Source organism: Penicillium alfredii, assembly GCF_028826965.1.
Source record: "Penicillium alfredii strain IBT 34128 chromosome Unknown utg000012l_segment0_segment0, whole genome shotgun sequence".
NCBI lineage: Eukaryota > Fungi > Ascomycota > Eurotiomycetes > Eurotiales > Aspergillaceae > Penicillium > Penicillium alfredii.
This window is the reverse complement of record NW_026622709.1, coordinates 1,244,467-1,272,117: the sequence shown is the minus strand read 5'-3', so window position 1 is coordinate 1,272,117 and position 27,651 is coordinate 1,244,467. Positions and strand designations below refer to the sequence as shown.

At 52.7% G+C, this 27,651-nt stretch overlaps 10 protein-coding genes across 10 annotated transcripts; 6 read left to right on the top strand and 4 right to left on the bottom strand.

Annotated features, from left to right (window-relative positions):
- Positions 1 to 66: 66 nt before the first annotated feature.
- On the bottom strand, positions 67 to 1,485 carry NUU61_010011 (uncharacterized protein; the record flags this gene model as incomplete). Its single annotated transcript, XM_056660536.1, has 5 exons — positions 67 to 535; positions 604 to 980; positions 1,046 to 1,113; positions 1,181 to 1,217; positions 1,291 to 1,485. The coding sequence occupies 5 exons, from the start codon at positions 1,483 to 1,485 to the stop codon at positions 67 to 69; spliced, it is 1,146 nt and encodes a 381-aa protein (XP_056507034.1).
- A 1,140-nt stretch (positions 1,486 to 2,625) lies between these two features.
- Positions 2,626 to 9,959, bottom strand: tor (putative TOR pathway phosphatidylinositol 3-kinase TorA; the record flags this gene model as incomplete). Its single annotated transcript, XM_056660535.1, has 4 exons — positions 2,626 to 3,018; positions 3,076 to 8,758; positions 8,812 to 9,763; positions 9,833 to 9,959. 4 exons carry the CDS (start codon positions 9,957 to 9,959, stop codon positions 2,626 to 2,628), a joined length of 7,155 nt encoding a protein of 2,384 aa, XP_056507033.1.
- Positions 9,960 to 11,249: 1,290 nt separating this feature from the next.
- Positions 11,250 to 11,776, top strand: NUU61_010009 (uncharacterized protein; the record flags this gene model as incomplete). Its single annotated transcript, XM_056660534.1, has 3 exons — positions 11,250 to 11,285; positions 11,350 to 11,670; positions 11,738 to 11,776. 3 exons carry the CDS (start codon positions 11,250 to 11,252, stop codon positions 11,774 to 11,776), a joined length of 396 nt encoding a protein of 131 aa, XP_056507032.1.
- Positions 11,777 to 12,083: 307 nt separating this feature from the next.
- NUU61_010008 (SDR family oxidoreductase) lies at positions 12,084 to 13,356 on the top strand (the record flags this gene model as incomplete). The annotated part of the gene is made up of 4 exons (XM_056660533.1): positions 12,084 to 12,105; positions 12,299 to 12,411; positions 12,485 to 12,775; positions 12,850 to 13,356. The coding sequence occupies 4 exons, from the start codon at positions 12,084 to 12,086 to the stop codon at positions 13,354 to 13,356; spliced, it is 933 nt and encodes a 310-aa protein (XP_056507031.1).
- Positions 13,357 to 13,831: 475 nt separating this feature from the next.
- On the top strand, positions 13,832 to 15,250 carry NUU61_010007 (mitochondrial 37S ribosomal protein bS1m; the record flags this gene model as incomplete). The annotated part of the gene is made up of 1 exon (XM_056660532.1): positions 13,832 to 15,250. One exon carries the CDS (start codon positions 13,832 to 13,834, stop codon positions 15,248 to 15,250), a length of 1,419 nt encoding a protein of 472 aa, XP_056507030.1.
- Positions 15,251 to 15,630: 380 nt separating this feature from the next.
- NUU61_010006 (40S ribosomal protein eS17) lies at positions 15,631 to 16,258 on the top strand (the record flags this gene model as incomplete). Its single annotated transcript, XM_056660531.1, has 4 exons — positions 15,631 to 15,651; positions 15,726 to 15,851; positions 15,915 to 16,112; positions 16,178 to 16,258. The coding sequence occupies 4 exons, from the start codon at positions 15,631 to 15,633 to the stop codon at positions 16,256 to 16,258; spliced, it is 426 nt and encodes a 141-aa protein (XP_056507029.1).
- Positions 16,259 to 16,732: 474 nt separating this feature from the next.
- Positions 16,733 to 17,719, bottom strand: NUU61_010005 (Rtr1/RPAP2 family protein phosphatase; the record flags this gene model as incomplete). Its single annotated transcript, XM_056660530.1, has 1 exon — positions 16,733 to 17,719. One exon carries the CDS (start codon positions 17,717 to 17,719, stop codon positions 16,733 to 16,735), a length of 987 nt encoding a protein of 328 aa, XP_056507028.1.
- Positions 17,720 to 18,626: 907 nt separating this feature from the next.
- NUU61_010004 (SH3 domain protein) lies at positions 18,627 to 22,377 on the top strand (the record flags this gene model as incomplete). Its single annotated transcript, XM_056660529.1, has 7 exons — positions 18,627 to 19,020; positions 19,059 to 19,991; positions 20,038 to 20,336; positions 20,398 to 20,493; positions 20,552 to 20,622; positions 20,675 to 21,565; positions 21,618 to 22,377. The coding sequence occupies 7 exons, from the start codon at positions 18,627 to 18,629 to the stop codon at positions 22,375 to 22,377; spliced, it is 3,444 nt and encodes a 1,147-aa protein (XP_056507027.1).
- A 561-nt stretch (positions 22,378 to 22,938) lies between these two features.
- cwc25 (U2-type spliceosomal complex subunit CWC25) lies at positions 22,939 to 24,388 on the top strand (the record flags this gene model as incomplete). Its single annotated transcript, XM_056660528.1, has 2 exons — positions 22,939 to 22,964; positions 23,071 to 24,388. 2 exons carry the CDS (start codon positions 22,939 to 22,941, stop codon positions 24,386 to 24,388), a joined length of 1,344 nt encoding a protein of 447 aa, XP_056507026.1.
- Positions 24,389 to 24,843: 455 nt separating this feature from the next.
- NUU61_010002 (putative AP-2 adaptor complex subunit beta) lies at positions 24,844 to 27,591 on the bottom strand (the record flags this gene model as incomplete). The annotated part of the gene is made up of 6 exons (XM_056660527.1): positions 24,844 to 25,978; positions 26,031 to 26,459; positions 26,521 to 26,885; positions 26,947 to 27,022; positions 27,094 to 27,278; positions 27,556 to 27,591. 6 exons carry the CDS (start codon positions 27,589 to 27,591, stop codon positions 24,844 to 24,846), a joined length of 2,226 nt encoding a protein of 741 aa, XP_056507025.1.
- Positions 27,592 to 27,651: the final 60 nt, after the last annotated feature.

Sequence of the window (27,651 nt, the reverse complement as noted above, 5' to 3'; positions counted from 1 at the left end):
TACTCATGAGACATGGCACACATATTATATTTCTTCGGCACAAAGTCATTAAAAAAAAAACGGGAATCATTTCAATGGATCCACAGTCCAATGGAAATCATGCTTGACTCTAATAGACATCAAGCCAAATTCATCTTCCAGACCTTTATTTCTGTGGAAGTGATCCGGCTCTACGCGGGTAGTGAGAATAGCCTCGTCGTCTTCGCCATCCCACATATTCGGCTTCGAGTCACTGCGGCCCCCCATCGTCTGCAGTCCATGGTCATTGCTGGCGCGCTTGCCGGCACGAGGTCGGCGGCGAGAATGCGAGATGACCTTTCGTGAACAAACAAGAGGCTGCCCCATTGTCAGGCCGGGCAACATTCTGAGGACGGAGCGCAGGAATGGTTGGATAGTTGGGAGACAGGCGCAAACGATGCCGAGACACGCTTCGACGGTCGACCATACGTAGACGTTGCCCATGTTCCAGGTGATGTCGACGTCGTCGTCCAGGAAGGTTAGGAAGTGGAGACGGACGATGCTGGCGACGCAGACACTTTAACAAAAAAAAAAAAAAGGGTTAGTATAAGTAGTAGGGGTAAGGGGTTTTGTCTCAGCACGTACAATCCACCAAGCAGGAATACACTGCACACCATGACCTTCTGGATAGTCCGCATATGAAGCCTCCACACAATCGGCAGAGGTACCAGCAGAATCAGGAAATCGGTGACAACGTTGGCGGCTCCGTTTCCAATATAATAGTAGTAGAAGTTGTAGCGTTCATGTCCGCTGTAGGGATTCACGGTGGATGTCCAGAAGTATGCGATGGGCTGACAAGCAGTCAGGACGGCTATTGTGCTCCCGATCATCCAGCCGCAGGCACAAAAGAGACAAGCCCATGTCATCCAGTTCATCCCGAAAATGCGGCGGTAGAACATCAGGATCGAGATCTTGATCATGAACAGTTCGAGAAGGTATACTAACAGATAGGCGAAGAGGATCTGCTCAGATCATTAGAATCAAAGATTCTCTTTCTTTCTCTTTCACACTCTCGAGGGTCTCCTACCTTTTTCATCTTGACCATGCCCTGTATAGATGCACGCCAGACATGCTTTCCTAGACCGTATTCGCCTCCTAATAACGAGAAAAAGAAATATAAGCTTTTGGTAGTGTCTCGAGTCGAAATAGCAGCAATATTTACCAATCAGAGCCATTATCAGTAGTGCGATGAGTGGAATCTATAGTTGCAATCATTAGCACTCACCCCAGCCAGTTGAGACTCAAAAGTAGAAAGAAGAGGAAAAGACCAACCAAAGTAGCTGAAATCAGCCAGTCATCGATTTCCAGCCTCGACCTTTGGATTCTGGCTCGGACAAAGAAGCGGAGAGCCACTATAATGATAGCCAGAACAGAGACGGTAATGACCACGGCATTATCCTTCGGGGTACGATTATCACTGAGGTCGGTCCCCGGCGGAGGCGGCCCCAGGACGAGGGAGATATCCATAGCTCATGGAGCAGAGCAGAACCTGAACCTGAACCTGAACGCCGTGGAAATGAGATTGATATTGGACAGGTGAAAAAAAGGGCCAAGAAAGAAAGAAAGAGGGCAAAAGCAACTAGAAAGAAAGAGGGCCCGGGGTGCGCACGGTGATATACTCTCGGGAGCCCTACCCAAGTCAGTTGAGAAGGATTCTCATCATCCCAAGGGAACCGGGGGGTCGCCCCCAAAGAGGGAAGCAAATGGGGCCACGCATGGGTGATAAGGATCTAAGACCGCGCAAGTCCCCTCTCTCCTCCTTTGGCCCCATTTTCTTTCTTTCTTTTTTTTTGTTTTTGGCTGGGTATGCATAGCCGTTGGTGCTGACGGGTGGGCAACAGAAGGTCTTGGGAAGAGCTCACGGCCGAGTGGGGATGGAACAGATCGCTTGGGGGCGAAATATCCGATTGGCAGACTCCATGTGGTTACAAGTGGTGTTCGTGTCGGCTCAAACAGGGAAATTGTAAGGCGTGAGAGAGATGGGAAGATGGGAAGATCCTGAAGGATTTCCCCAACACGTGGGAGTTTTGCTTTAGAGTAATTCGGATCATTGTATGATTTGTAGGTCTGAGACAGTGTGGGGGTTTGTGGTGATGGTGGCGCGCCACATGGGGGCCTGGTTATTGGGCTGGGTGAGCTTTTCTATCTATAGGAAATCCCGAATATTATGGCTCGTTAGTTCCATAATTCGATCATTGTATGGCTATGGCCGATGGAGGCAAGGTTGTTAAACAGGCGGCGACGGGTGGGTCTATACTCCGGTTGTACCGATTGGATAATAGCCATGTTGAGTTGACTCGCCAAAATCCCATAGGGAGAGGACCAAAACGCAAATCAAGTGGACGAGCATTGTTCCTCGACTCCACGGAGCATATAAAGTCAACAAAGAAGCCACTATCAGAAGGGCGTAAGCATAGTAATAACAAGCAACCAAAAATGGCAAGATCGTAGGCAATCACCAGTGGATTCTACATACAAGATGGATAAAAAAAATGGAAAAAAAATGAAAATGAAAAGAAATTCATGTCCCATCGTAACCCACTCCAGCTAACTCCAGCATGAAAACAGGCCCGAGCCCAGCAAACAAAAAAAAAACCATGCAACCGATCACCAGAAACTACACCATCCGATCCAGTGTTGACAGATGTTTTCGACATTCGTGGCTTGCGCAAGAAGCTTGTCGACTTGGTCACAGATGTTGAGTTCTTCGTAGTGTCGGAAGTCGCGACCAGTCAACTTCTCCTTAACGCGGGCGAGCACCTGCAAAGCGCGGGCATTTTGTGCCTCGCGAGCCTCGTTCGGGACGCCTTCTTGAGCATCGAGAATACCGCCCTCGAGGATGGAGGGTCGGCGGTGGCGAGAGAAGTTGCTTGGCTGCAGATTATTGTTCTCGATGGGGATGCCTTCGATGATCGACTGGCGCCGCTCGGAGGTAAGAGACTCGCGATCGGGCGACTCTTGTGCGCCAAGACGCCAGTTGATCAAAGGATCATGGATAAACTAGAACGGAGGGGTCAGTTGTTTCAAGTCATACAGATCGGGAAGATCATCACTTACGGCCTCCAACACAGCCATCAACGAGTCTTTGTTCTCTCTCAGTACCCGCATCACTGCCTCGCAAGTAATGCGGTAACTCCCCTCGATGTTGCTGACCTCCATAGCAAAGGTCAACATGCGCGTCAGTCGGAAGGGCACCCGCTCGGGGTACTTCTCGCGGTGCATCGCCACCTCAAAGCAGTCACCGAAATCAATATGAACGACACGGCCGGTCATGCGATCGAGCAGCAGATTCGAAGGGTGCCGATCACCCAACCCAAGAATATAGCCGACCATGGACATGACTCCAAGAGACCGCGTGTAGTTCGTGCGACGCTCAAGCCAGGCCTCGGAGCTCTTGCTCTTGAGCCACAACACCCGATACAGATCTTTGCCGGTAGTGTTGTCCATAGCATAGCCAAAGACTTCAACCTTCTGCATAAGAGTGAGGCTGTCGTAGTCAGGTGCCATCTGCAGCATGATCCGGTGTTCAATATTGAGCAAGATCCGGCGGCTTTCACGGTACTCCTTGATCAAAGCGTGCAAAGTATCACTGTTGGACACCCAACCCAAGAGACCGGAGCTCTGAGACAAGGGAATGGCAGGGAAGCGCTGGACCGAGAGATGGCGTTTAAAGCTCTCGCTGTCATTATCAAGGAGAGTGTTGACCAGGCCAAAGAGTTGCATGACACGCTCGTCTTGTCGGATATCTTCGTGGCCTTTGAGAACATACATGTAGGAGCTTCCGTTGCTGCCCGTGAGAGTCATTCGTCGCGGTCGTTTCTTGGTCTGGAAAACGTGCAGGATCGGGTCGAAGCTCATAATCCGGATAACAGGTCTGCCGCTTTGGTATGTTCCGGGAACAGCAAGGTCGAGGTCTGAGCAATCCTTCAATCGGGGCGAGACATATTTGAGATCGAGAATCGACAGCTGCGGCAGCTGCCGGCTGATCTTGCGGAAGACAGTATAATAAAGATCCCACGCTTGGTTCAGATCGCCGATTTCTTCGGTTCGGCGATACAACACACAGTAGTGTTTAGCCTCGGCGAGATCGCGCCCGAAAGCCTGTGCGAACGATACCTCACGAAGTGTCTCGGCGCCCTTGTCCAGCATCTCATGAAGTGGTGCAAGGGTTGCAAACATGCCCTCGACATTGTGATCACCAAAGTAGAGGCGAGACGCCTCCTCAAGACCTTCATGCCAAAGCTCATGCCACAGTACCGCGACCCGGATCAATTCATGACTCACAAGATCCGCCTGCTCGACTAGTTTGGCGCTATGCTGCCGCATGCTCTCCATTATGTTGCTGGCAGACTGAGAACGTCGGGCCACGTTCGATTTCATAGCCACGGTCAACGGATACACCAGGGCTTGCGGGTGTGTTCTGCCAACCTCGGCAAGCAGCCTGTGGACGGCACCCCGGACCCTGATATTGGGTTGGTTGATTCGAGCAATCAACTGTGGAGTGACGGCAAGCCAAGTATCGATGTTCACCGCCGTGAATCCTTCTGTGACGACTGTGTTGACTTCATGATCGCCGCCGTAGGTAAACCAAAGAGTAAGCAATCTCAGGATATCTTGCAGTGAGGATGTTGAGGACAAGGAAATAGATCGAAGGAATCCACGGATGGCAGGAATGACATGCTCTGTCACGATATGTGCGGGAACAGGCACGGAGGGGGTTTCGCGGCTTGCTTGGCTGGCAATGGTCGTGACAACCTCGAAGTTTGCGAGCGCCCACGCATGCCACGCCTTATATGAGTCCCGGTTGTACTGGGTAGCCGCTGAGTATGCACTCAGGACATCGCGAACATGTTCAGGCCTCCAGTCTCCTCTCTGGAGAGCTGTCTGCCACTGGCCCTGTCTGAGGTAACTCTTCGAAAGAAGCTTTCTGAATTTTCCAGCATCGCCGATGCGCTCACGGAGACTGATTGCATCTGGGTGGGTCGGGTCTGCAATGCCGTTGACGCCGTTGATTCCATGGTGATCTGCATGTGATACCATGAGAGTATTGAACCGGGAAAAGTCGTCGGTCAGCCCAGATGTGAAATCTTTCAGCATCTCGAGGGCATCCTGCTGGTGTCCACTTGACCAACTGAACTTCAACCGAGCGTATGTGACTTCGGGAGGTGCAATGGTACGTGTACCATTACTGTCAACAACCACCGTTTCCAGCGATGCGAGAGATCGTTCCGCGAGACCCATACGGTTGGACTTGCGACAGAGATTGGCAAATTTGATTGACATATCCAGGTTCTCCCGCGGAGCAGTCACAAGGGCCCGGACCTTGAGCATGCGCTGCCACACTTCAACGTTCTGCTGGCATCCGAGCAATCGTTGATTCCAAGTTTGACGCATGGCCTCCTGCTTTTCGGGGTCGCCGACATTCTGCTTGTAGGTGATGATCTCCTCGAGTTCCGCCAGCATCTGGACACGGACAACGACATTATAGGCACGATTGTACGACTCCCCAAGAAGAGCCGACAGCTCAGTGTCGAGCCCATTGCGTGCCTTCTCAATATACATGTTTGCTTCATCGAATTGGTTGCGGTGAATAGCCAGAATGGCACCGAAGAAGGAGCGGTCTGGGGACTGTTCCTTCATAACACCAAGGTAAGAATCCATCAACTCCCACTGGCCTCGACCCCAAGCCGCCGCGGCTGCAAGAGGGGCAATGGCTCGGCGATGATCCAGGGACGCTTGGTTCCATTTCTCCTGTGCAAGATCCGAAAGAACCTTCCACTCGCCAAGGGCATGCAGACACCGCATCTTGCCCATTGTAATGCCAAAGGAATCTGGATCGGTTCTCTCACGTCGTTTGTAAGCAGCAAGTGCTTCGTCCCAACGCTGGAGCTTCTCGAACCATGTTTCCTTAAGCTCCACGTCGCGGTATGCCTGTGCCTTGCGGAGGATACCGATGGCGGCGTCAGATTGTTGAAGCTGGTTGTTGATAGTAATCAAGGCTTCAACAGCACCCGAATTCTGGTCTTGCTCGAACTCGAGTTCCTTGTAGTGAAGAGCTTTGGCAAAGGCATGGCATTTGGCGGCATACTTGCCAAGGGTGCGGATGTCAATGGGAAGAGCCTTGTCATCGTGTTCCATGAACTCGGCAAGATTAAGCAGAATCTGCAGAATCTCGGGCGAGATGTTCGGCGAGGTAAGTGCTTTCTCAATCGACCGGACCAACTCTTCTTGATATTGGTCATACAGTTCGGTCCAGCATGACACGAACGCCGCGTTGAAAAGATCTCGTGCCAGCGGTTGGTAAATACCAGCCAAGCTAGCACATGCTCGCAGTGCTGGAGACGGGGACTCTTTCAGAAGCTCAACGCTAAAGCGGCGTATCCATTCCTGCCAGTCCTCGCGGGTGGATTTCTGTGATGCATCCCACGCATTCTTGAGATGCTGCTGGTTCACAACAATCTTCTTTTGACCAATCTCCGCAAAGCTGGTGTCATCGGCCGGGAAAGCGTAGTTTTCCTCGGGGTTCAAATCCTGTGGAAGCGGATCCCCTTTTTGCAGCTTGGTCACGAGGATTTGGTAGTTGACATGGTTGATCTGGTGCTGCTTGAGAACCTTGTTCAAGAGATGGATGTAGTGTGTAAAGTCCTGGCCAAGCTGGAAGATGAGTGCACAGATGCAGTCCAAGGCAGATTGACGCAGTGCGCGGTCGCTGCTGGCGACAACTCGTGACAGGGAATGAACCATGAGGGATGCAAAGTCAGAAACATTGACTTGCCGAGACAGCTTCGTCAAACTGTCAATGGCAGACTTCCGAATGCTCTGAGGGTTCTGAGACCGATCAAACAGGCGCACAATAGAAGGAATGATAAGATGCATATATTCCTCTCCACTTGACCCAAAGATCAGGAATGCATGCAGGATCTTCTCCGATGGCTGGCGACGAGGGGTGGAGTCCTTATCAAGGGTGTCCAGCATCAGAGGAACCAGACCGGCGAGGTACTTCCTGAATTCTCCTTCCAATGATCTGGAAATGGCCTCGACCAGGGACAAGATGGTCCCTTGCACTTGATATGAGGCGTCCCAAAACTCACGGATCACTTCGATGATCTCAGGCAGAAAAGCGCGGATGTGTTGTCGCACAATGTTAACAAGAATCGCCATTTGATTGAAGTAAGACTCGAGACGGCTTGCAGGAGAGCCCCTGATCACAGAGATAAACCCCGGAATGATCTGACCGAGGAACGGCACACACTTCAAACCCAGAGTTTTGAAAATAGTGACGATGGCATCGATGACGGCCGAGTGGTATTGAGCCAAGGAATTCTCTCGAAGAATGTTCTGCATCAAAGTGTGGATGACCACCGTGGGATAGTATTCCTCATTGGACGGAGTGAGTCCCTGCATTATTAGAGCAACATCCGAGACATTCTGGACCTCGTTGATATGATGAACATCAGGTTCAATCTCGCTGATCTGCTGGTACTTGTAGGGATCAAGGGCACCAAGGACACCAAGAAGCTTAATAGTCTCCTTCCGTAGTGAACCAGTTTGCTCGGTCTTGGTGATGTTGATGAGCACGGCGAGCAGATGAGGATACTCGAGATATGGCTCAATCACGTAGCCCGAGTTGCTAGCCAACTGTCCCAGCGTTCGCAACGCCGCTTCCCGCTTGGCATGCGAAGAAAGGTCCTGCAGCGAGTCCAGGATTATGGGCATTATTTGTGGCAGGTATCGTCTCATCTCCCCGCCACCGACATTGGCAAGTTCGCCAACGGCTTTCAATGTAGTGGCAGCGACACCAGGGTTGCCATCAATCGATTTGGGCAACAGAGCTGTGACCATAGGATCGACGTAGGATCTGATCAACTTGGTCGCATTTGAGACAAACAGGCTGATGAGCTGGGCGGTTTCTTCTTTTTGGCGGGCCGTGTTTGCAAACCCCAGTCCCGTCAGAAGATTGACCAGCAACTTCCGCAGCGGTGGGAAGACATAAGCAGGATTGACACTAGAGAGTCGACCAATGATGCATATGGCAGCTTCTTTGACCTCAAATACCTCATCATTGACCGCCAAGAACAAGCACCGGATATTTTCCGGTCGTGCCAAGTGACGATCGAATTTGCGATCCAATGACCATAACACAGTGCGCCGGATTTCAGGGTCAGGGTCTCCGACCCCAACAGTCAAGAGTTTGTCAATGACTTCACTGACGACCTGAATGGAATGTCCGCTGGTTTGGTTGATAATCGGGTCATGAACGAACAATTGACAGCATGTGAGGGCTGAAGCTTTGCGAATCTCGGGGTTGTCGTTCTCGACGTAATTGATGGCCACATCACGCACAAATTCATTCAATATATGGCCGGAGAAGTCGAAGCTCCCTAATGTGTGAAGAGCCAGTGCAATATCGGAATCAGAATGGAGCTCGTGGGGTGCAAAGTCTTTCGCGAAAGACGGCATCGGAGGTAGACGGTTTTCGGGGCACCCAAGGGGTCGAAATGGTGTTCCGCATAGGATGATACTCAGCATGTCGAGGAGCTTCTCCTGAATGGTAGGCTTGATTGGCGGGATGTAGTGAGCCATATCCACTAAAGCTTGCGTCAACGACTTGCTGAGTCCGCAAGCAAAGATCGGGTCAAGCAGCGCCTCCATGTATTTGTTGAGCGCTTGGCCCACTGCCAACGAGAGCATGCTGATGCACTCGAACATGGGCGCCTCGTTGACGCCTGTTCGATTCCTCCTGTTATGAATAGGTTAGCATCCAAACGAGTACCGCATTGGATCAAAACCTACGATTTCATGGCAAGTCCCTCGCGAATGTAGACGATGATGCCATCCAGATATTGGGCAATGGCTGGGCCCACAGCATTCGCAATCTTCCCGATGGCGATGAAAGCAGAATTCCTTTCTTTGTCGCGCTTCAGTTGAGCTTGGAGATAAATCATGAATCGGTGCAAGTAAATCTCGATGAATTCGGCAGGGGCGTAGGATGCGAGAATTGGGATGGTGAGGACAACTTGGGTGCGAATCTTGGGATCCCGGTGGTCTTTAAGACGGAGAACAATCTCACAGGCGTCCCGGTAATGCTCTTTCATGAACATCGTGCCCTTGAGAATCAACTCCTTGAGGACCAACAATGATCCATGAATCCAGTCCACGTTGTGGGATTTCAAGCCCAAAAGTGCCTCATCGTGTATCCTGGCAAACCATGACTGGCGCACTTGAACATCGCGCGCGACGATGATTTCAAAGCATTCGCCCACTGCTTCCGCAGCAGTCTCCCGAATGAGAACTTTGGGATCGCGAAGGGCAACCCAGACGAGCTCGAAGATCTGCGGCACGAAGCCATAGAGAAGCGTGGGCGAGCCTTTCGCCAGTTCCCGGATGACAAGCACCGCGGCGAAACGACGACTCTCCTGGCGCTCTGACTGCAGCCATTCTAGAGCCGACTGGATCTCACTTTCCACCAGTTCTGCTGTGAGAGCTCCCCCAGGCTTTGCCAGACGGCCGAGCGACCGGGCGGCATAGACCAAGACCACATTATCATTACTGCGAAGGGCGCTGCGCAGGTAGCTGGCAAAGCGAGTCGTTTTCTGTGCAGCGTCCACTCCATCAAAATCAATAAGCCGATCGAGCGCTAGCAGGCCGCCGATCCTCTCATTTGCGTCGTTGCCGGTAACCACCAGCTGAGCGATGCGTTGGCTGACAGTATTGTAGAATTCCACGAATCGCTCCGAAGGCCAATCTGAAAAACAGAGTTCAATCAGTTAGCAAGCTAAAGAATATTCCCAAGGTTCAACGTCGCGATCGATACCTCTCGACACAGAAAGAACATTATCGTAGAGCTCATAGGCAGCTCGGACCCTGCTCTCCTCGTTCTTCGATTTCAGCTCAACGAATAGCCTCTGCGTCACGTCCGTGATCGGACCTGGTTGCGCCATATTGAACCACACCCCAGGATGGACATTGGAAGCTGGCCTCCGATATGTCGAGCAGAGAGAAGGGGAGAATGCGGGTCAGGTGTGAGCCTGGGTCGAGTGTCGTGCACGGGCCACTCGGAGGACTCGCCTTTGTCTGCTTTGCAGTCAAGTCACGGGGAAGTATATAGGGTACATCGATAGATATTAGACAGTTAATATTTGTCTTTATACCGGAAGAAGAGATATTCACATAATTATATCCCCCAACCGGCTATTAGAGTGTGCCAAATTTAGTAGAGCATACCCATTTCTTGATACTAATAGTGTATCACTGGCCCGGTTCCAGTGATATAGATGTATATGGATACCTGTAGGTAAGCATACAGAGACTAGACTAGGATAAGGAAAGCTGTGAGACACATCACAAGCATATTGGGGCACGAGAGCGTCTGGGTGAATTCCACGTGAGTGCCGTTCTTGCTGCACAACGAAAACAATCCTGGCTGATACAAATTAACAATTAAGATTCTACCGCAGGGTTTCGGCTGCCTAGTTGTCTACAAATATGTAGTTGAGAAAACAGGCGGCAACTGGTAATTTTTTTTTTCTAATATAGCTTAGATACCGTTAAAAGAGTATAGCAGGTCTTGCCATAGAAATAAGCTATAGATACTACCAACCGCTGGCCCTCGTTTCGCTTGGGTGGCTTTAGGAGACGTAGTAGATACTAAAAATTAGATTTTGAAGCCTTGTTTATCCTATTTAATATTTAGATAGCTTTTTAATTACTCCTATCATTTTTTTTTTTCTTTCTTTTTTCCAATCATCTTTTTAATCTCTATCCACACCCTGTTCTCTATACTTATCCTATCGCGAGCATTCAGAAACTCGGAGTAGAGAAGTGTTATACCACGATCACATATTATATACATTCTAAAGATATAGCCCAGCGGCTAATAGACCAATCCTTTGCTTCTCCCGCCGTCTAGTCATCATCCCTGTCACCTCGTTCCCCCCTCTTCATTCTTACAACCATCAATCATCAGCATATCTTTCTGCCTTGTTCTTTCTCTCTTCAACTGCTTGTCGACTCTATGACAGAAAGCAATATGGTCCTTCACAGTTTAGACCCGGGTCATTTGGAAGCCATCTTACACTCTCTTCACAACATCCTGTCCACACAGGTGATCCAAAATACTTTTACCAAAATCGTGGAAGGTATTTCTAGCCAAGATGTCGATAGATATAAGAGGCATCCATACGCGGAAATTCACGAGCATAGCATTAGACGTGGTCACAGCATGGCGAGCAATGTTCCGACCAGAGAACCTTGAGATCGACTCCGATGTTAGTTTCTCCTTTGCGAACGAGAATAACTAGTGGGCTAATATATATCTCTAAGATATCTCAGGCATACCAGAACACCGCCATTGAAGCAAGAGACTTTCATCTTCGTCTTTTTGAGATAACCGCCGTTGCAATCCATACCATTGCAGCCCATCTCTTTTTGCACACGAATCAGCCACCTTATAATCGACCTCCTTGCCCACGACTTGAGCATATCGTGGGGCTGGTGGGGGAGGGTTACACTATCCCAACTTATCTGTTTCACCAGGACTATATTGACCACGATCAGTATCCGATGGATGTGGCTGATATGGTAGGCTACTGGGCGGAATATTGGGTGTTTGGAGGAGTGGTTCTATTTGATCGAGGAGAGTCCGAGACAGAGGTAAGTTTTCTACACATATGGATCTCTATTCCATGATTTTCATCAATGCTAAATGCCAACTGTCTAGTTCCGTGATGTCTATTTCCACACAAGCGCCGATTTCTGAGTATATATTGTACAACCAGCGTACAACCAGACTTGGCTTTTGGCCTAGCAGCAATTCTAAAAGATGACATGCATTTCAACTGTAAGGTTATAACGGGGATTAGCGACAAAGTCCGTCTGTTTATTTGTAATCGCCTTCCGATCTGCGACAGTGGGCCATGGTGGGGAGCGATGACGGGATTGAGGGGTTCGAGGGGTTCGACCATAAATCCCAGCACGTCCTCGATCTCGACTTCATTGCAATCCCGCAAATCATTAGAACTCCTCGATTTAGTGTCTTCTCTCTCTCGCGCGCGCGCACACACACAATGGTCAAGGTCCTACTGACAGGTTAGTCGTTTCGCGAACACCCCAATGGCGCCTGATGGGTCTAACATGTTGATACGCAGGTGGTAGTGGCTTTATCGCCGCCCACGTTGTCGACATTTTGCTGCAGCATGGGTGCGATCTATTCATTATGGAACAGCTACCTAGCTTCTCGAGTACTGACAATTACATGCTAGTTTCGACACGGTTGTGACAGTCAGATCGGAGGACAAGGGCAAGCGTATCCTTGACGCCCACCCCCAGGCCTCCAAAGAGAAATTGTCTTATGTGATTGTCCCGGATGTGGCCAAAGATGGTGCATTTGACGAGGTTAGCAGCAGCAGTTCCATATCTGGCCGGTATCTGGTCCAAGAGCTATTTGAAACTAATCAGGACGCAACAGGCTATCAAATCCAGTCCCCCATTCGACTACGTTCTTCATACAGCATCGCCCTTCCATTTCAATGTCCAGGATCCCGTCAAAGACTTCCTGGATCCTGCGATCAAGGGAACCACGGGCATTTTGAAAGCCATCAAGACCTACGCACCAACTGTGAAGCGAGTGGTCATTACTTCGTCCTTTGCTGCGATAGTGAACTCAAAGCAGCATCCCAAGGTTTACAGTGAGGAGGAATGGAACCCGGTGACCTGGGAAGAAGCCTTGGATCATTCCAATGTCTATCGGGCAAGCAAGGTAAGCCGGCTATAAATTCACCAGAACTGTCTTCCGGTAACAATGCAAGCTAATATGACATTACACAAAATAAGACCTTTGCTGAGAAGGCAGCCTGGGACTTTGTTGAAAAAGAAAAGCCCAACTTCGACATTGCGACTGTCAACCCTCCCCTAGTGTTCGGCCCCATTGTCCACTACCTGAATTCCCTGGAGGCCCTTAATACATCGAACCAGCGCTTTAGAAACATTATCCAGGGCCAGATGAAGGAACAGATTGCTCCGACGGGGACCTTCCTTTGGGTTGATGTTCGCGACGTTGCTCTGGCACACGTTCGAGCCATTGAGGTTCCCGAGGCGGGAGGCCAGCGATTCTTCGTGACCGGTGGCTATTTCTCGAACAAAGAGATCGTCGACATCATCCGGGAGGCACACCCGAACTTCGAGCCCAAACTACCGCCCAAGGATTCTCCAAGCGACTTCCCGGCCGATATCTATGGGATCAACAACAAGAAGTCGCTGGAGGTTCTGGGAATCAAATACCGCTCGCTCGAACAGACGGTCTCGGACACTGTCGATTCATTGTTGGCCGTTGGTGCTTAGGGTACCAAATTCTTAGATTCACATTTGGCTTGGAATATCAACCTCGGGGGGATATAAATTTCTGGATATGATCGCCAAGAATAAACATTCCAATATGCAAACTCAACTTTGAAAGCCTGTTTAAATCACAGCCTGTTAAAAATATTACGACTACCTCGTCAATTCTGGTCTCCATATCCAGGAAATCCTTTATCCACGATGCAAATAAAGGTCACGTGACCAAAATACGAGCCTCGAAACGGTTTTCGCAAGAGAATGGACAGGCAGTTTGTGAGAGAATAAATTTCCGAAAACCCTTCTTGAGGTTATAAATTGTTAAAGAATCTTCGATTTAGCATTGAAGTGGACCAAAGCTGGCTAGTTCTGATAACTGCACGTTGGGTCGCTAATCCCCGCCGTACAGATTTGGCCCGTGTCTCGGCCAACTTTTCTTGCGCGAGTCTTTCCCCCAAGCTCATCACGGCCATTGAGCAGGATGGCGTCCGCCAGGTTGTCGCCAACGGCGAATCTTCTGCGGAGATCCCGCTTGTTCTCACTCCCTCCAACGATTCAACCGCCGCAGGAACTCCCGGCGTCGAGACTGGTGTACGATTCCGAATCCGCTACCTTGCCTCACCCTATTCGAGCCTCGATTGTTACACCCCCATCCTCACTAGCTAGAGGTGACTGGGGTCTGAAGCGGCCTCTGCCAGCCAAATCAACCTCGGAAAGATCGTCGAGACCCGTCGTCCGGGTGCACACTCTGGATACCTACGAAAACACCACCGATTTTGAATCCGCTGCCGATCACACCGTGACCCTGGAGAAATTCCAAGAATTGCACATGCCCATGTCACTTCCTGCCAAAGTTAACTATGCGACAAGCATGGTCCCTCGACACCAGAGCCCGTTCGAAACCCACGTCGATAACTCGGAAACCAGCAAGGGTCTTAGGGAACCCGGCGCCAAACGATACCGGCATGTTGGGCCATGGCTCGCTGGTTTGACGGAGGCAGAGTTCTTGGGGTATTTGAATCAAGTGAAACAAAGAAAGCCCGAGCTCCTTCAAAAGCTTCGGGAGCAATTTGATGCGAAACGTTTCGCCGAGACCCGGAAACAGGCCCAGGATAATGGAGAGGACTTGGAGGCCCTCAGTCCCACGAAGGTTACCGACGAGGAATTCCAAGCCTATATCAAATCCTTGCGTCATGATCCATTTGCTCTCGGCCCCATTGTGTACGACCTGCTGGACCTGCCATCGCCTCCCGCCGTGCCCAGCGAGCGGATCGGGCGCAAATACTACCAATCCACTGCCAACAAAATGTCGGCATCCGAATACGCGACCTCGGGTCCTCCAAAGACACATCCATCGGCCGGTCTGTCATACACCCGATCGCACGCTTCGATACATAACCACCCCAAGTACGGTCCGCAGGCTTATCAACGCCCCGTCGAGGCCCGTATCTTGCGCCCGAAGGGTAGATTCAAGGGACGAGTGAACAAGGCCATTGCGGGTATTGGTGGTATTGCTGTGGAGGACTTGAATGCCCTGACGTTTGTTGATCAAGGCACACCCCCCGGCCTGACATTCTTCGACGCATCCATCCCCGGTGGAGCTAAATACTGGGTTACCCCGATCCGAGCCTCCGTCGATACCGACGGCCGAATTGGTCTGTCTTCTTATCGTGCGAGCGCGACGGCCAAGGCTCCTTATGGAATCGAGGACTACAAGAAGCCGGGTACCGCGAGCATTTCGGACGCCGCTCGTGACCATGCCACGATGGTCCCCATGCTGGATCGGAAGCCTTTGAACCAGGCTCAATTCAAGCAGGCGTCGGGTTCCCAGTCTCGGCAGCCTGCGAGGGGAACGGAGGATATTGCCCGCAGCCTTATGGAGAGCCTCAGATCGTCTTAGATGATCACTCTTGGGCACAGAAATGTATGATTAGATTTGGTGGTTGTGTAAAGCTACTCCTATTTCATTTTGAACCTGTGATATAAATCAGATGCAATCAATATTACTCCAGCGATGAGCCGTCAGCTATGAAAGTTTCTTAATGATTTCACGTCAAATTAATTCCTGGACACCTGGGCCCGGCCCTGGGAACATACTCCAGTTGCCATTTTGAGCGAATGAGTGTCTTATGTCATCTAAGACAGATCACGTGAGTGGTTAGGGCATAGGGCACGTTGGCGCACTGGACTAAGCGAGAGCGGCACCTCGATCCAACTCAGTCGGCACGACAATTCGGTTTCTTTCTGAACATCCATCCAGCTAGCTAACCAACCGCCAAAATGGGTCGCGTCAGGACTAAGGTAAGTGCAATGAGCACCACAACTTACACAGAACCTGCAGTGATCATTCATCTGACACTTTTTCTTTCCCACAGACCGTCAAGCGCTCCGCCAAGGTCGTTATCGAGCGCTACTACCCCAAGTTGACTCTCGATTTCGAGACCAACAAGCGCATTTGCGATGAGATCGCTATCATCGCTTCCAAGCGTCTTCGCAACAAGGTGGGATTGTTTGCCCGACAGCCGGAGAAGCACATTAGAATCTAACATTACTGTTCTTTCCAGATCGCTGGTTACACCACCCACCTGATGAAGCGTATCCAGCGTGGCCCCGTCCGCGGTATCTCCTTCAAGCTCCAGGAGGAGGAGCGTGAGCGCAAGGACCAGTACGTCCCTGAGGTCTCCGCTCTGGACGTCTCCCAGACCGAGTCCGGCCAGCTCGACGTCGACGCCGAGACCAAGGACCTGCTCAAGTCCATGGGCGTAAGTGAATCCCGTACGAATGCAGAAACTGTCCGATCATTTACTTACAATTCTTGGCTGTCTAGTTCGACAACCTCAAGGTCAATGTCGTCAACGTCACCCAGCAGCAGCAGGCTGACCGCCCCCGCCGCTTCGGCCCCCGCTAAATCCAGCGCCTGGGATAACCACACCGGAAAACAGCAAAAGTTCATGTCTTATCTTCGGTCGAATCCTGGCGTTTCCCCCGACGATTTTTTTGTCCTGGCTGGCTTCCCTCGGCTTACCATGGTTTAGCTTAGACGGAGGCTGTCTACGGATGTGGAATGAAGAAACATGATTCTCTTTGAGAAAGGTGTCGCTGATTCTCCTGATGGAGATGACGCTTGATTGCCAATGCTCTTCCTCGTGTTGGCCCGTGTGGGTTTAGTCCCCCGGGCTGAATTACGTAGGACCCATGATCTTTGATCTTGATCCAGGCTATGCTTGGGTTCTTCTAGAGTCTTGCTGGCCGGATAAAAGTTCAATTGGTCATTGCGTAGTGCTCATTTGACTTCTGGTAGATCAATATTGCTCATTGGGTATAATCAGTAGAACGCCCCCAAACCCCAATCATGCCATGGCCTCTGCCATCTTCGTCCAGTTCAGATCTGGTCAAGCACATCTTCGTCTTCATGGTCGGCTGTGCGCTGGTCTCGCCGATCCTTGGGAACATACCCCTCAATGGAGCCTCCGGTGGTATCCTCTGGCCGCCGCTGCGGAGTGGTGACGGGCCGCCGCGAGCCCTGCTGATTTTCCCTGATTTGGAAATCAACGCGCCCATCCCGCAGTGCCGCACTGGTGTCGCCGCGCTCGAGCGCGAGTTCCCGAGCGCGCTCCGGGTCCTGAATTTTCAACTCTTGCATTTTGTCTGCCACGTCCTTTCTAGCCTGGCTGTGGGATGTTGGCGCCGCAGACTTGGCCTGCTTTTTAGCCCGAGCCTCCTCAAGCAAAACAATCTGCTTGCCCCGCATGTCATCCGCCCGTCTCTCCCACACCGGCTGCTCGGACAGCTGCACGCGTATATAGAGAGCCCGCTCTGCACACTCATCCGAGCACCATTTCTCGATCTTATCCCGCGACACAATATCCATACTGCGGCCCCGGCCACCGGGTCCACTGCCTTTGGCACCCCATTTAAAGTGGAAGCTCGAGCCCGTCCCGGCGTCTTCCTTGCGGTGCTGGTGAGGGCAGAGCACATACCCACACTGTTGATTGTAGTTGCGCTCCAGAATGAGATTATCGTAATCGCTGGGTCGGAATGGTGCCATCACTGACTTGAATGCCTGTGCGTCTTCTGTGGAGGGCGCTGCAGGATCGGCGGTGGGCGAGGAGGGAATCTCTAGCAGATTCAGGATATGGTCAAGGATGAGATCCTCGGCATCTTTCTGGGCCTGGATCTGGTGCGCATGTTGTAGAGCGACGCCCAAATGATGTGGGGTTGCCCCGGGTCTGGCACTCAGGTACTTTTCTTGCTGTTCTTGAGAGAGTTCTGGGTAAGATGGTTTTGGTTGTTGGGCGTTGGTGGCAGCGAAGGCGGAGGGGAGGGAGGTCTTGAGGGCGGGCTTTGGTGGCCCTGATGGTGTAGTCATGATAAATGGTCTCACTGTAAGCTAACAAGATACCAACTTTGGCGGGTTTGGGTGTTGAGAGCGGAGTCAGAGGAAGATTCAAAATTTTGGGCCAAGGCTTGGGTCCCGGCGGGAGGCAAAAAAAATAAATCCCCGGATTCACCGCGATGAACACTTCACCCATGTCTCTGACGTATGCGTCAGACGCTTTTTATGTGTCTTTCTGGTCAGCTGGAAATCTTCTAAAAAGAAAAAAAAATACAGTAAGTTTGCAGAGACATACAAATACTAATTGGGACTTATCGATAGATCTACACTATATAGAAGAAAAAGAATAAAAGAGATAGAAAAACTGAACTAAGAGAGAGAGAAGAAAAAAAAGGCAAAGCACAAGTGATATAGCAGAAGCCCAGCACAACTCATAGATATATTCCCCCTGTCACTTAATATTTGCCCTTGGGTTGGGCGACTTCCATGTGCTGTGTTCCTTACCCGCCGATCCCTCAGTGGAGCCCCCCGTCCCGCCGTGACGACCACCTCACTACTTCATCCTTCTCTCCCCCTCTCTTCTTCTCTTTCAATCAACGGCCTGATATTTTCTTGCATCGATTCCCAATCCCTGGCCCTGGCTACGGTGGTCGGTCCTCCAGTTTGCAGTAAGTACTACCAGAGGCCCTCCTCTCTTTCACACCCCCCCTCCCCTCACCTCCTGGTAGGCATCACTCATTTCATCCCGGTTCCATCCCAGCTAACATATGACGGTACAAGAGAATTAATCGACCTTGCCAACTTACGTACTGTTGCATGCCAGAGATATTGGAGCTGGTTGTTTATCTTGTACAGTAATTTTCGGTTGTCGTCACACTTCTCGAGCATCCTCCCCACACCGATTGTCTTCCCCGTCCGGACCTGGGCCTTGACCTGCCAGATGTCCAGTCCGCCGTTCACGGTTCGAGCGGTCTTCGAGTATGCTTCAGACCATGATGACGACCTCAAATTCCCCATCGGTCAGATCGTGACCGTCACCGCTGTGGAGGATGCCGACTGGTATTTTGGTGAATACACAGACGGCTCTGGTGCCAAGCAAGAGGGCATCTTCCCCAAGAATTTTGTCGAGCGGTACGAGCCCCCCGCTCCCCCACGACCGTCGCGCCCCAACAGACCCAAGAAGGAGCCTGAGCCGACCTCCGTGGAGCCCCCTGTGACCGAAGCTCAACCCCCGCCCGAGCCCGAGCCCGAGGTGGTGGAGCAGCCTGTCGAGGAAGTCCATGACACTGGATCCCAGCAGGCGCTCCCGCCCCAACCTCTCCCGCTCGCTGCCAGTAACTCTACTGCCGAAGCTGCGTACTCTTCCCCGCAGCCAGAACAGGAGCCCCATCCCGCTCCCCCCGCCGCCCCCGTCTCCCCCCCGCCAAGGCTCCGTCTTCCAAACCCCTCCCTCCGGCGGTGGCAGAGAAGCCCACAGGATCGTCATTCAAGGATCGTATCGCTGCGTTTAATAAACCCGCCGCTGCGCCCATCGCGCCTTTCAAACCGAGCAGTGGCGCAACGCCATCGACCACCTTCATCAAGAAACCGTTCGTGGCACCGCCTCCCAGCAAAAATGCCTACGTCCCTCCTCCCAGAGAGCCGGCCCCTAAAATCTACAAGAGAGACGAAGATCCGGATGTGAAGGAGCAGGTTGCGCGCGAAATCCCGGCTTCCGAAGGCCGCCCTGCCCCTACTGAAGGGGCCGAGGAGGGCGCGGAAGACCAGCCCAAGCCAACTAGCCTCAAAGATCGCATTGCTCTACTTCAGAAGCAACAGTTGGAGCAGGCCCAGCGCCACGCGGACGCAGCCCAGAAAAAGGAGAAGCCTGCCCGCCCACCGAAGAAACAAGCAGAGGAATCTTCCGTCCCGGCAACGCCCGGAGACGAGCTGGAACCTCGACCTGCCGAGGCGTCAGGAACTGCACGAGACCCTAGTGTTGATACTTTGAGAGCCGCTCCCCCTGCTTCACAGCCTCCTACTCCCTTCTCCCCACACGAGGAAATTGTGAGTGATACCAATGATGCCGACTATTCTGCCGCCGCGGATTCCGAGGATGCGGGAGAAACTTCTACCAGCAAGGACGACGAAGAGGAGCCCCCTCGCCCGAGCGCTCAGCGTCAGCCATCAACTCTCTCGGTCGAACAAAAGGGTGATGAAGCAGATGTGGAAGAGGAAGGCGACCAGGAGGATGATGATGATGACATGGATCCTGAAACCAAACGCAGAATGGAGCTACGTAACCGAATGGCCAAGATGAGTGGCGGTATGGGCATGATGGGTCTCTTTGGGCCTCCGGGGGTATATGCCAGGCATGTCCGGTGCTGGTGCGCGCAAGTCCAAGCCTCCTACCGAGCCGGAGAACAAGTCTGAGGTCACGTCGCCCACCAACGCGCCCCCAGTCCCTATGGTCCCCATGCCTGGCATGAATCTCAACAACAAACCGGCCCCATCCCCTGCCGACGTTGAGAAGGAAGAAGAAGAACCTCTGGCAACCCCGATCACCGAGCAACATTCTGCGCGCGAGGTTCCAGATGTCGAAGAGGTTGTTCACGAGGGGCGGCGCCTCGCGCTTCCACTGAACGACCGCTCCCTGCCCCTCCGTCTAGTGGTGAGATACCTTGACCCTTTTTTGCCGTTTCACTTCAATGGCCAATATTCTAATATGGCAGACCGTGCAGCGCCCGCTCCGCCAACGCCTGAGTCACGACCTGTGCCCCCTCCCGTTCCGGTCGAGCAGCCGACTTCACCCCCGCCAGTTCCAGGAGGTAGGCCGCAGCTAACTCCACCCAAACACTTTTTTTACACATACTGACAATGGCGAAGGTCGACCGGTACCTCCCCCACCCAGACCCTCAACGGCCGACGAAGGCGACGAATCCGATGATGAATTGTCGGTACATGCGAGAAACCTGTCTTTGAATGCCGCTCCTGAAGCACAACCGACAGCTGCCCCCCGGCGGTGCCCGCGCCCCCAATCCCAGATCACATTGACGCTCGGCGCCCCTCGACATACGAGATCTCGCCTCCACAGACTGCAACCTCCGCAGCCGAAAAGAGGGTCAGCCGACCTCCTCCTCCTATCCCGACAAACCCACCCATGCCTCCATCGCAAGGCCGCGCGCCGCCTCCACCACCCCCGGAACAGATTCGTCGTCGATCCACTGCGGATAGTCGTGGAAGTGCGATCTCCGCGCCTCGACAGGCTGGGGAAGAGGTTGAGGGGGAGGTCACTGAGTACGACGGAGATTATGACACTGATATTGCCTCGGGAGCGAAACACAAGGACGCTCTGAAGGCTCATGAGCGTGATTCCAGCTTCGATGAAGGTACTATTACCGACGATCATTCTATTCAGTCTCCGCGCAGCCCTCAGGAGTCTCGGCAGCCACCCCCACCTCCTCCGACTGCTCCCAGGGCAGTTCCGCCGCCGCCGCCGAGCCTGCCGCCTCGAAACACTCGTTCGTCCATGGAGACCCCTAGGGGACCACCTCCACCTCCGCCAACCAAAGAGCCGTCTCGTGGTAATGACGATGAGTATGATCCATTCAACTACACGGCTCCAAAACATGGCCTGCCCCCTCCTTCTCCCATTACAAGTGGGCGACCAGAAGTGCCACCTCCTCCCCCACCCCAGCCGCCAACCGAGGGCTATGACGATTTGTATGACGATTCGCTGGTACAAAGCCCCTCGATGGAGAACCAGTCTGTCACACAACATGAAAAGCGACCGTCGCTGGCACCCCCGCCCCCCAGTCCAGTCTTCGGCTTTGCCGTCCCCCTCCATATCCCGAAGCCAGCGAACATCCATGGATGTCTTGAGAAGCCAGCCAAGCGTCCGTCGGTCCATGGATGTTTCTCGTCCTTCAGTGGACCAGGGCTTTATTGCCAGCGACGTTGACCTTGCTGAGAGTACGATCTGGTGGACCCAGCCCAATACTCCGCCACCGGCCTTCCAAAACCGCAAAGATCTTTTGTACGAGATCGAGGAGACCTCCTCCTCGAAACGGGGCGGGAAGACAACAGTGACGAAGGACATTTATGTCTTGTTCATCGACTACTCTCAGACCATCGTGGCTGTACAATTCGATGCGAAGAACCCATCGGACGCCTCACTTGAACAGCGCCATGAAGGCCCGCCTCTCCAGCCCCGCCAGGACCAACTGGAACAGGCACACGTCCAGCTTGGAACCCGCATCTCGGAGTCAGTCACCTCTGTTCAAAACTCCACCGTTGGGGACGGCACTCCCTTCGGGTTGATTCAATATCTGTTGCATCCGCTTGCCGACTCTCTTCTCCCTGTTGGGACACGGGCCTATGGCGCCTTGGTTTACTCTAACCTGGCGAATGCCTCCGTCTCACAGAATGATGAGATCCGTGCCGGCGACATTGTGAGTTTTCGCAATGCTCGCTTCCAAGGCCACCGTGGTACTATGCATCAGAAGTACAGCGCCGAGGTAGGCAAGCCTGATCATGTGGGAGTTGTGGTCGATTGGGATGGCACGAAGAAGAAGATTCGAGCCTGGGAGCAAGGTCGCGAGAGCAAAAAGGTGAAGATGGAAAGCTTCAAGCTGAACGACCTCCGCAGCGGCGAATGCAAGGTCTGGCGCGTCATGCCCCGGAGCTGGGTAGGCTGGGAGTCCAACAAATAAGTAGCCTTGGGGCCTACGTCTTGCGGGTTGGCCCATCGCATAAATCCCCGCCCTATGAGCAGATGACCTCTTTTTTTTCTTGTCTTTCTTTTCTTCCCCTTTCTAGATTGGGTGGGATCATGTATGAGTGAACGGTGACTCTTCTCCTGTCCTCTATATTATTTTTGCCCCTTCCTTGTCCTTTCTGCCCGATGATGGGCCACTATTTCCGTGTGGCAATGGGAGAGCCAGGATGTCCCTTTTGATGGAGAATTGAGCGAGCGTGCTTTTCTTCTTTTCGTGTCCATGGTAAATCTTGCATGCACCTATTCTGCCGGTTCCATTCCCGGGGAACTTTTCCTCTCTTTTATCTGTATCTATTGCAATGTATCCCTTCATGCCTTGTTCCGCTGTATTCCTTGATTGAGACAAAGATAATGGTGTTGTATGAAATCCGAACTATATATGGTCACATGACATGCGCCTCAAGGCACCAGTGGCGGTCTTTCCCCATCGGGTAACCATCCAACCCCCATCTCTTTCCAACCTCTTAACCTCTTCCCTTGTCCCGCAAATTGCAAGATGGGTGGCGATCTGAACCTGAAGAAGTGAGTATTTCTTCCTCGCGCACCTGTTACTGATTTCAATATCCCTTCTCCCCATTCCGTACCGCATTTACGACAGGGTGGACAGAAAGAACTAACAACGTTTTAGGTCATGGCACCCATCGCTGCTCCGCAACCAGGAGCGCGTATGGGCGGAGGAAAAGCGCGCGCTCGAGGAGCGCAAGCAAATCGACCAGCTCCGGCGCGAGCGCGAAGAGGAACGCCAGATCCAAGAACTGCAGCGACTGCAGGAAAGCTCCGGCAAGGCCAAGCAGCATAACCGTGTCGACTGGATGTACCAAGCGCCGTCCAGCGCGACAGGCCAATATTCCGAGGAGATGGAGGGGTACCTGCTGGGCAAGCGACGCATCGATGGGATCCTGCTGAAGAACGACGCGGATAGCCAGAAGCTTGTCAAGGGCTCCGACATGGTGGGCCCGGATGCGGGCGCTGCGCCGGGTCCGTCAGTTGGGTCTGCGCGTGATACTATGTCTAAGGTTATGGCCGATCCGTTACTGGAGGTGAAGAAGAGGGAGCAGGTTGCGTACGAGGCGGCGGTTAAGGAGAGGGTTCGCCAGAAGGAGAGGGAGGAGAGACGCAATCGCGATAGTAGTGGCCCGGGCCGCGATCGTGATCGTGACCGTCGTCGTCATGCGCATGACTCTAAGCGCAGGCGATATAGCGATGATGTGGAGGATGAACGTCGGCACCGTCACCATCGGAGATCGTCGCATCGTCATCGCTCCAGGTCGCCTGCGTCGCCCGAGCGATCGCATCGCAGACACCGCAGTGAGCGCGACCGTGGCTACGACCGTGAGCGCCGTGATGTTAAATACCGTGGGGGTGAACGTGACCGGCGAGACGACGATACTAGATCCCACCGAGACGACCGGGGCCGAGACCGTCGCGACCATCGAGAAAAGAGAGACTCCTACTCTAGTCGGCCTCGGGACCGGGATGACAGGCGCGATCGGGATCAAGCTTACGACCCCTCCCCACGACGAGACTCGCCCCGTCGACGCTCTCCGTCCCCTCGCCCGACTCAAAACCGCAACGGCCGTGATGCGGACCACCGTCGGGACTATCCCCGACGGGATAAGCAACCGCGATGGGACTTCAACAATCGGGACCGAGGCCCGCCCTCTACACGCCCACCCCTGAACAGACCCGACCCCAAAGAACAAGAGGAAGAGCGTCGTAGCAAGCTCGCCGAGATGCAGTCGAATGCCAACGAGATGGAGACTGATCGACGCCAGCGCATTACCGACATCTCCGCTAAGGAGGAAGAGCAGAAAGAATCCGATGATCGCCAGCGTTCTGACCGCGGTCAGTTCATGTCCCAGATGCACAAGCGCGCGCAGGAGGATAGCCTGGACGAGCGGATCCGGCGCAGTCGCGGTGGTCTGTCGAAGATGGACGAGGATTGAGATGGTTTCTCTTGTGCTCAGAGAAACTGGCGTTATTCTCTCTCTCTCTCTCTCTCTTTTCTTGCCTCTTGCCGTTTATTTGTTTCTGTGAACATCCCTCTAGCGTGGCATCATTACCTTTTTATCGCCTGTACCTAGTATGTGTATGTAGTTGAATACCTTTGAGCGTCCGTATTCAGCATCTCGATGACATGGCCTTCAATCATCCAGTTTTATTTTCCATACAACCGTTGTCTTCTAGGGCACAATGCTACCTACTTCGGCAGACTAGCTCTACACAGCGAGGACAATGGCCTACAATAATAGCTATCAAAAGCCAAAAAGCAAGCAGAATGAACCAAATCCATGCATGTTAAAAAAAAACCCCCTAAAACCATCGCCATAAATACCCTAAGAACAAACCACTATCTATCTACAAGTACACCACACCCCTCAAGACAAGACCGCACAATAAACTATAGCAGTAACAACTCGCCCGTAGCAGCGCCGCCAGCAAACTGCGGCTGGTACGCATGGTTCTGGGTCACAACATACTGGGTCTGGGACGCGCCGCCACCGCCAGCACCACCGTCACCGCGGCCGCCGAGATCGAGGGCGGCCATTTGCTGGGAGCCGATATTGTTGAAGTAGTTGTCGGCGGCGTTGATGGCATTGTTCATAGCCGGTTGACCACCTGCAGCAGCGGCGGGATCGGCGGGGGCGCCGGGCCCGACGGGGAATGAAGGCGGGGGAGGAGCGTTTACAGGACTAATGGGGGTGCCGGTGGTGGTGATGGTGGCGAGGCCGCTGTTGCTTGTGGAGGCGGCTGTAGGGGCTGGCCCGGCTGAGGGCGGGTTGTATTCCAGCATGCTGGCGGTGCCGTCTTCGACGCGGGGTCGCTGGAGAGCTGGGCTGGGCTGGAGGCGTCGGGGCCGGGCGGCGCGGAACACTTGGTGGATGGGTTTGAGGTAGACGGTAGCCAGGGTGCCGACGTTTAGACACAGTTCTTCCAGGGTGCGCGGGTCCAGTTTCTCGCTCTCGGCTGTGATAGGTGGCTTCTGGCCCATGACGACTTGCTTGGCCGTGGCTGGGTCGGTTGATAGCAGTCGCCAGTACATGTAACCGCGGTCGCGCAGGTCCGGGTCGTCCGTCTCTTCAGTACACCACTTGAGCACCTCTGGGACGAGCTGCTGGCCCTTGGTGGGCCGCTGGATGAACAGCTTGACGGTTGCAGTGAGCAGCGCCAGTTGCACCTCGATAGTTTCGTCGTGGAATGTCGCCAGATAATCTTGCAAAAGACCATCTGAGTTCTCAATTCGGTCCGCATATTGACCAATAATCCAGATAATAGCCGCCTTGGCTTCAGCCTCGTCGAGATCGTCGATGTTACTGATCACGTGTCCGATGATACCCTCGTACTGGTTGGGATACTTGCGGAAGATGTTGCGGATCACTACTGTCGCCTCTTGGACAATATACGGGATCTTTGCGTCGACCAGTTCGAGAAGTGTGTCGATACATTGCCGTGCCGCAGACTCAATCTTAATTGCGAGTTTGCCGATGGCGCGAACCGCTTTGCGCACGAAATGCACATCGATTTCGGTGGCGTATCTAAAGAAAATCAGCATCGAGGGCGATGAATTCAATGACGAAGGCTCCTTACTCTCGAAGTTCTGCTAATACCACCGAGATGTTCTCTTTGGTGGTGAGCATGAACATCAGCTCCAGCTTGGTCACCTTGACGTAGATCGGGTCGTTGTAATTGCAGAAGAACACACGAATGTCGTTCCGTAGGACTTCTGGTCTCTTTTGGAGAATCAAAATGGCATTTCGCAATGCCAGATATTGCACCTCTGGCGGCTTCGAAAGCAATGTAACAAGGGGCGGTGACATCTTCTTGCATAAAGAGGTTATGTGCTTTTCATCCGCGATATAATTCATGAGATAGAGAATGACTCGACATGAAGTGAGAACGACAGCCGAATTCGAATGAGATAGCCGCGGGGCAATTCGCTCTGCCAGCAGAAGCGCCTCGGCGGTGTCTTGGGGCACGTAAGACATCAAGGCTTCGAGGATATAGGTTTGACCCCATCTATCCAGACTGTTAGCAACCAAGCCCATCAGGTAGCTAAATGCCGGAAAAGGTCCCGTACTCAGAACAATCTGCCAGAATTGAAACCAGCTTCGAAGCGCTGACGTAGTCTATGGTGAGAGAAATCGATTCACTTCGACCCCAGATATCCACCAGCGATGCCAGGACACTTGAAACAACAGTCGGGTTCTCATCTTTCAGCATTCGATTCAGTCGGTCAATCAAGTCCGAGTTCTCAACCATTTTCTTGTCGTGTTCATAGAGTTTGGCAACGCAAAAGGCAGCCGTCTTGCGAACATATGGGTCATTGTCTTGCATCAGGCGTTTGACAGGCTGGAAGGTCGCTTCGACAAACTCGCGCACATGCACATAGGAAATGGTCCGTAATGCGAGGGCGCGCACAAGCGGGTTTGTATCTCCCATATCCTGTTTATAACAAATTAGAGACCATTTCGAATCTGCTTCACGAACAACATCGAAGTCTCACATCAACCAGGATAGGCAGCGCCTTTAGCGCAACATCCGGCTTCATCCTTGAATAGTTGACCAGAAACAAGAAGCACCTAGAAGGAACATCAGTAAATTGTATCCAAGTGCCATAAAAAAGCAACGCCATTATTCGACATGGACGTACATCTTCTTGATTTCCAAGCTTGGCAGATTCATACAGCCGATCACATCCGGGAATAGTGCAACCATATCATTGTTGCTCATAGTCATGTTTGCGACAACCTTCTTCAGGGCGATCTTTTTGGCCGAGTAGTTCTTGTCCTTCTTGCCGCCGCTGCTGAGCTCTTGCCGCAGCTCCGCGACTTTCCCCTGTGGAGTTGGCGCAAAGCGTGAGTTGGGTAACGGTGCATAGGGGGCAAATCCGAGGCAAATGGGGAGTAAAAATTGGGAGAGTATGATCGCAAGGAAATAGAGGGCAGAAGAAGGGAAGCCGACCCTAATAGCGAGGAGAGCCTGCAAGCGCAGTCCTCGAGGGTCGACATGTTGGATCTGGTGAGATGCGGGAAGGGGAAGGGGGAAAGCCACGACACGACCAACTCGGAGGGGATCAGACGGTCTAAGGATCAGGTAGGGCAGATCGACTTACCCTCGCGAACAGCTTTGCATCTCCCCCGGTACTCATAGCTGCGGCGTAGACGAAGCGCAGAACGGGGGTTTGAGGTGTAGGTCCTTGGGCTGCAGG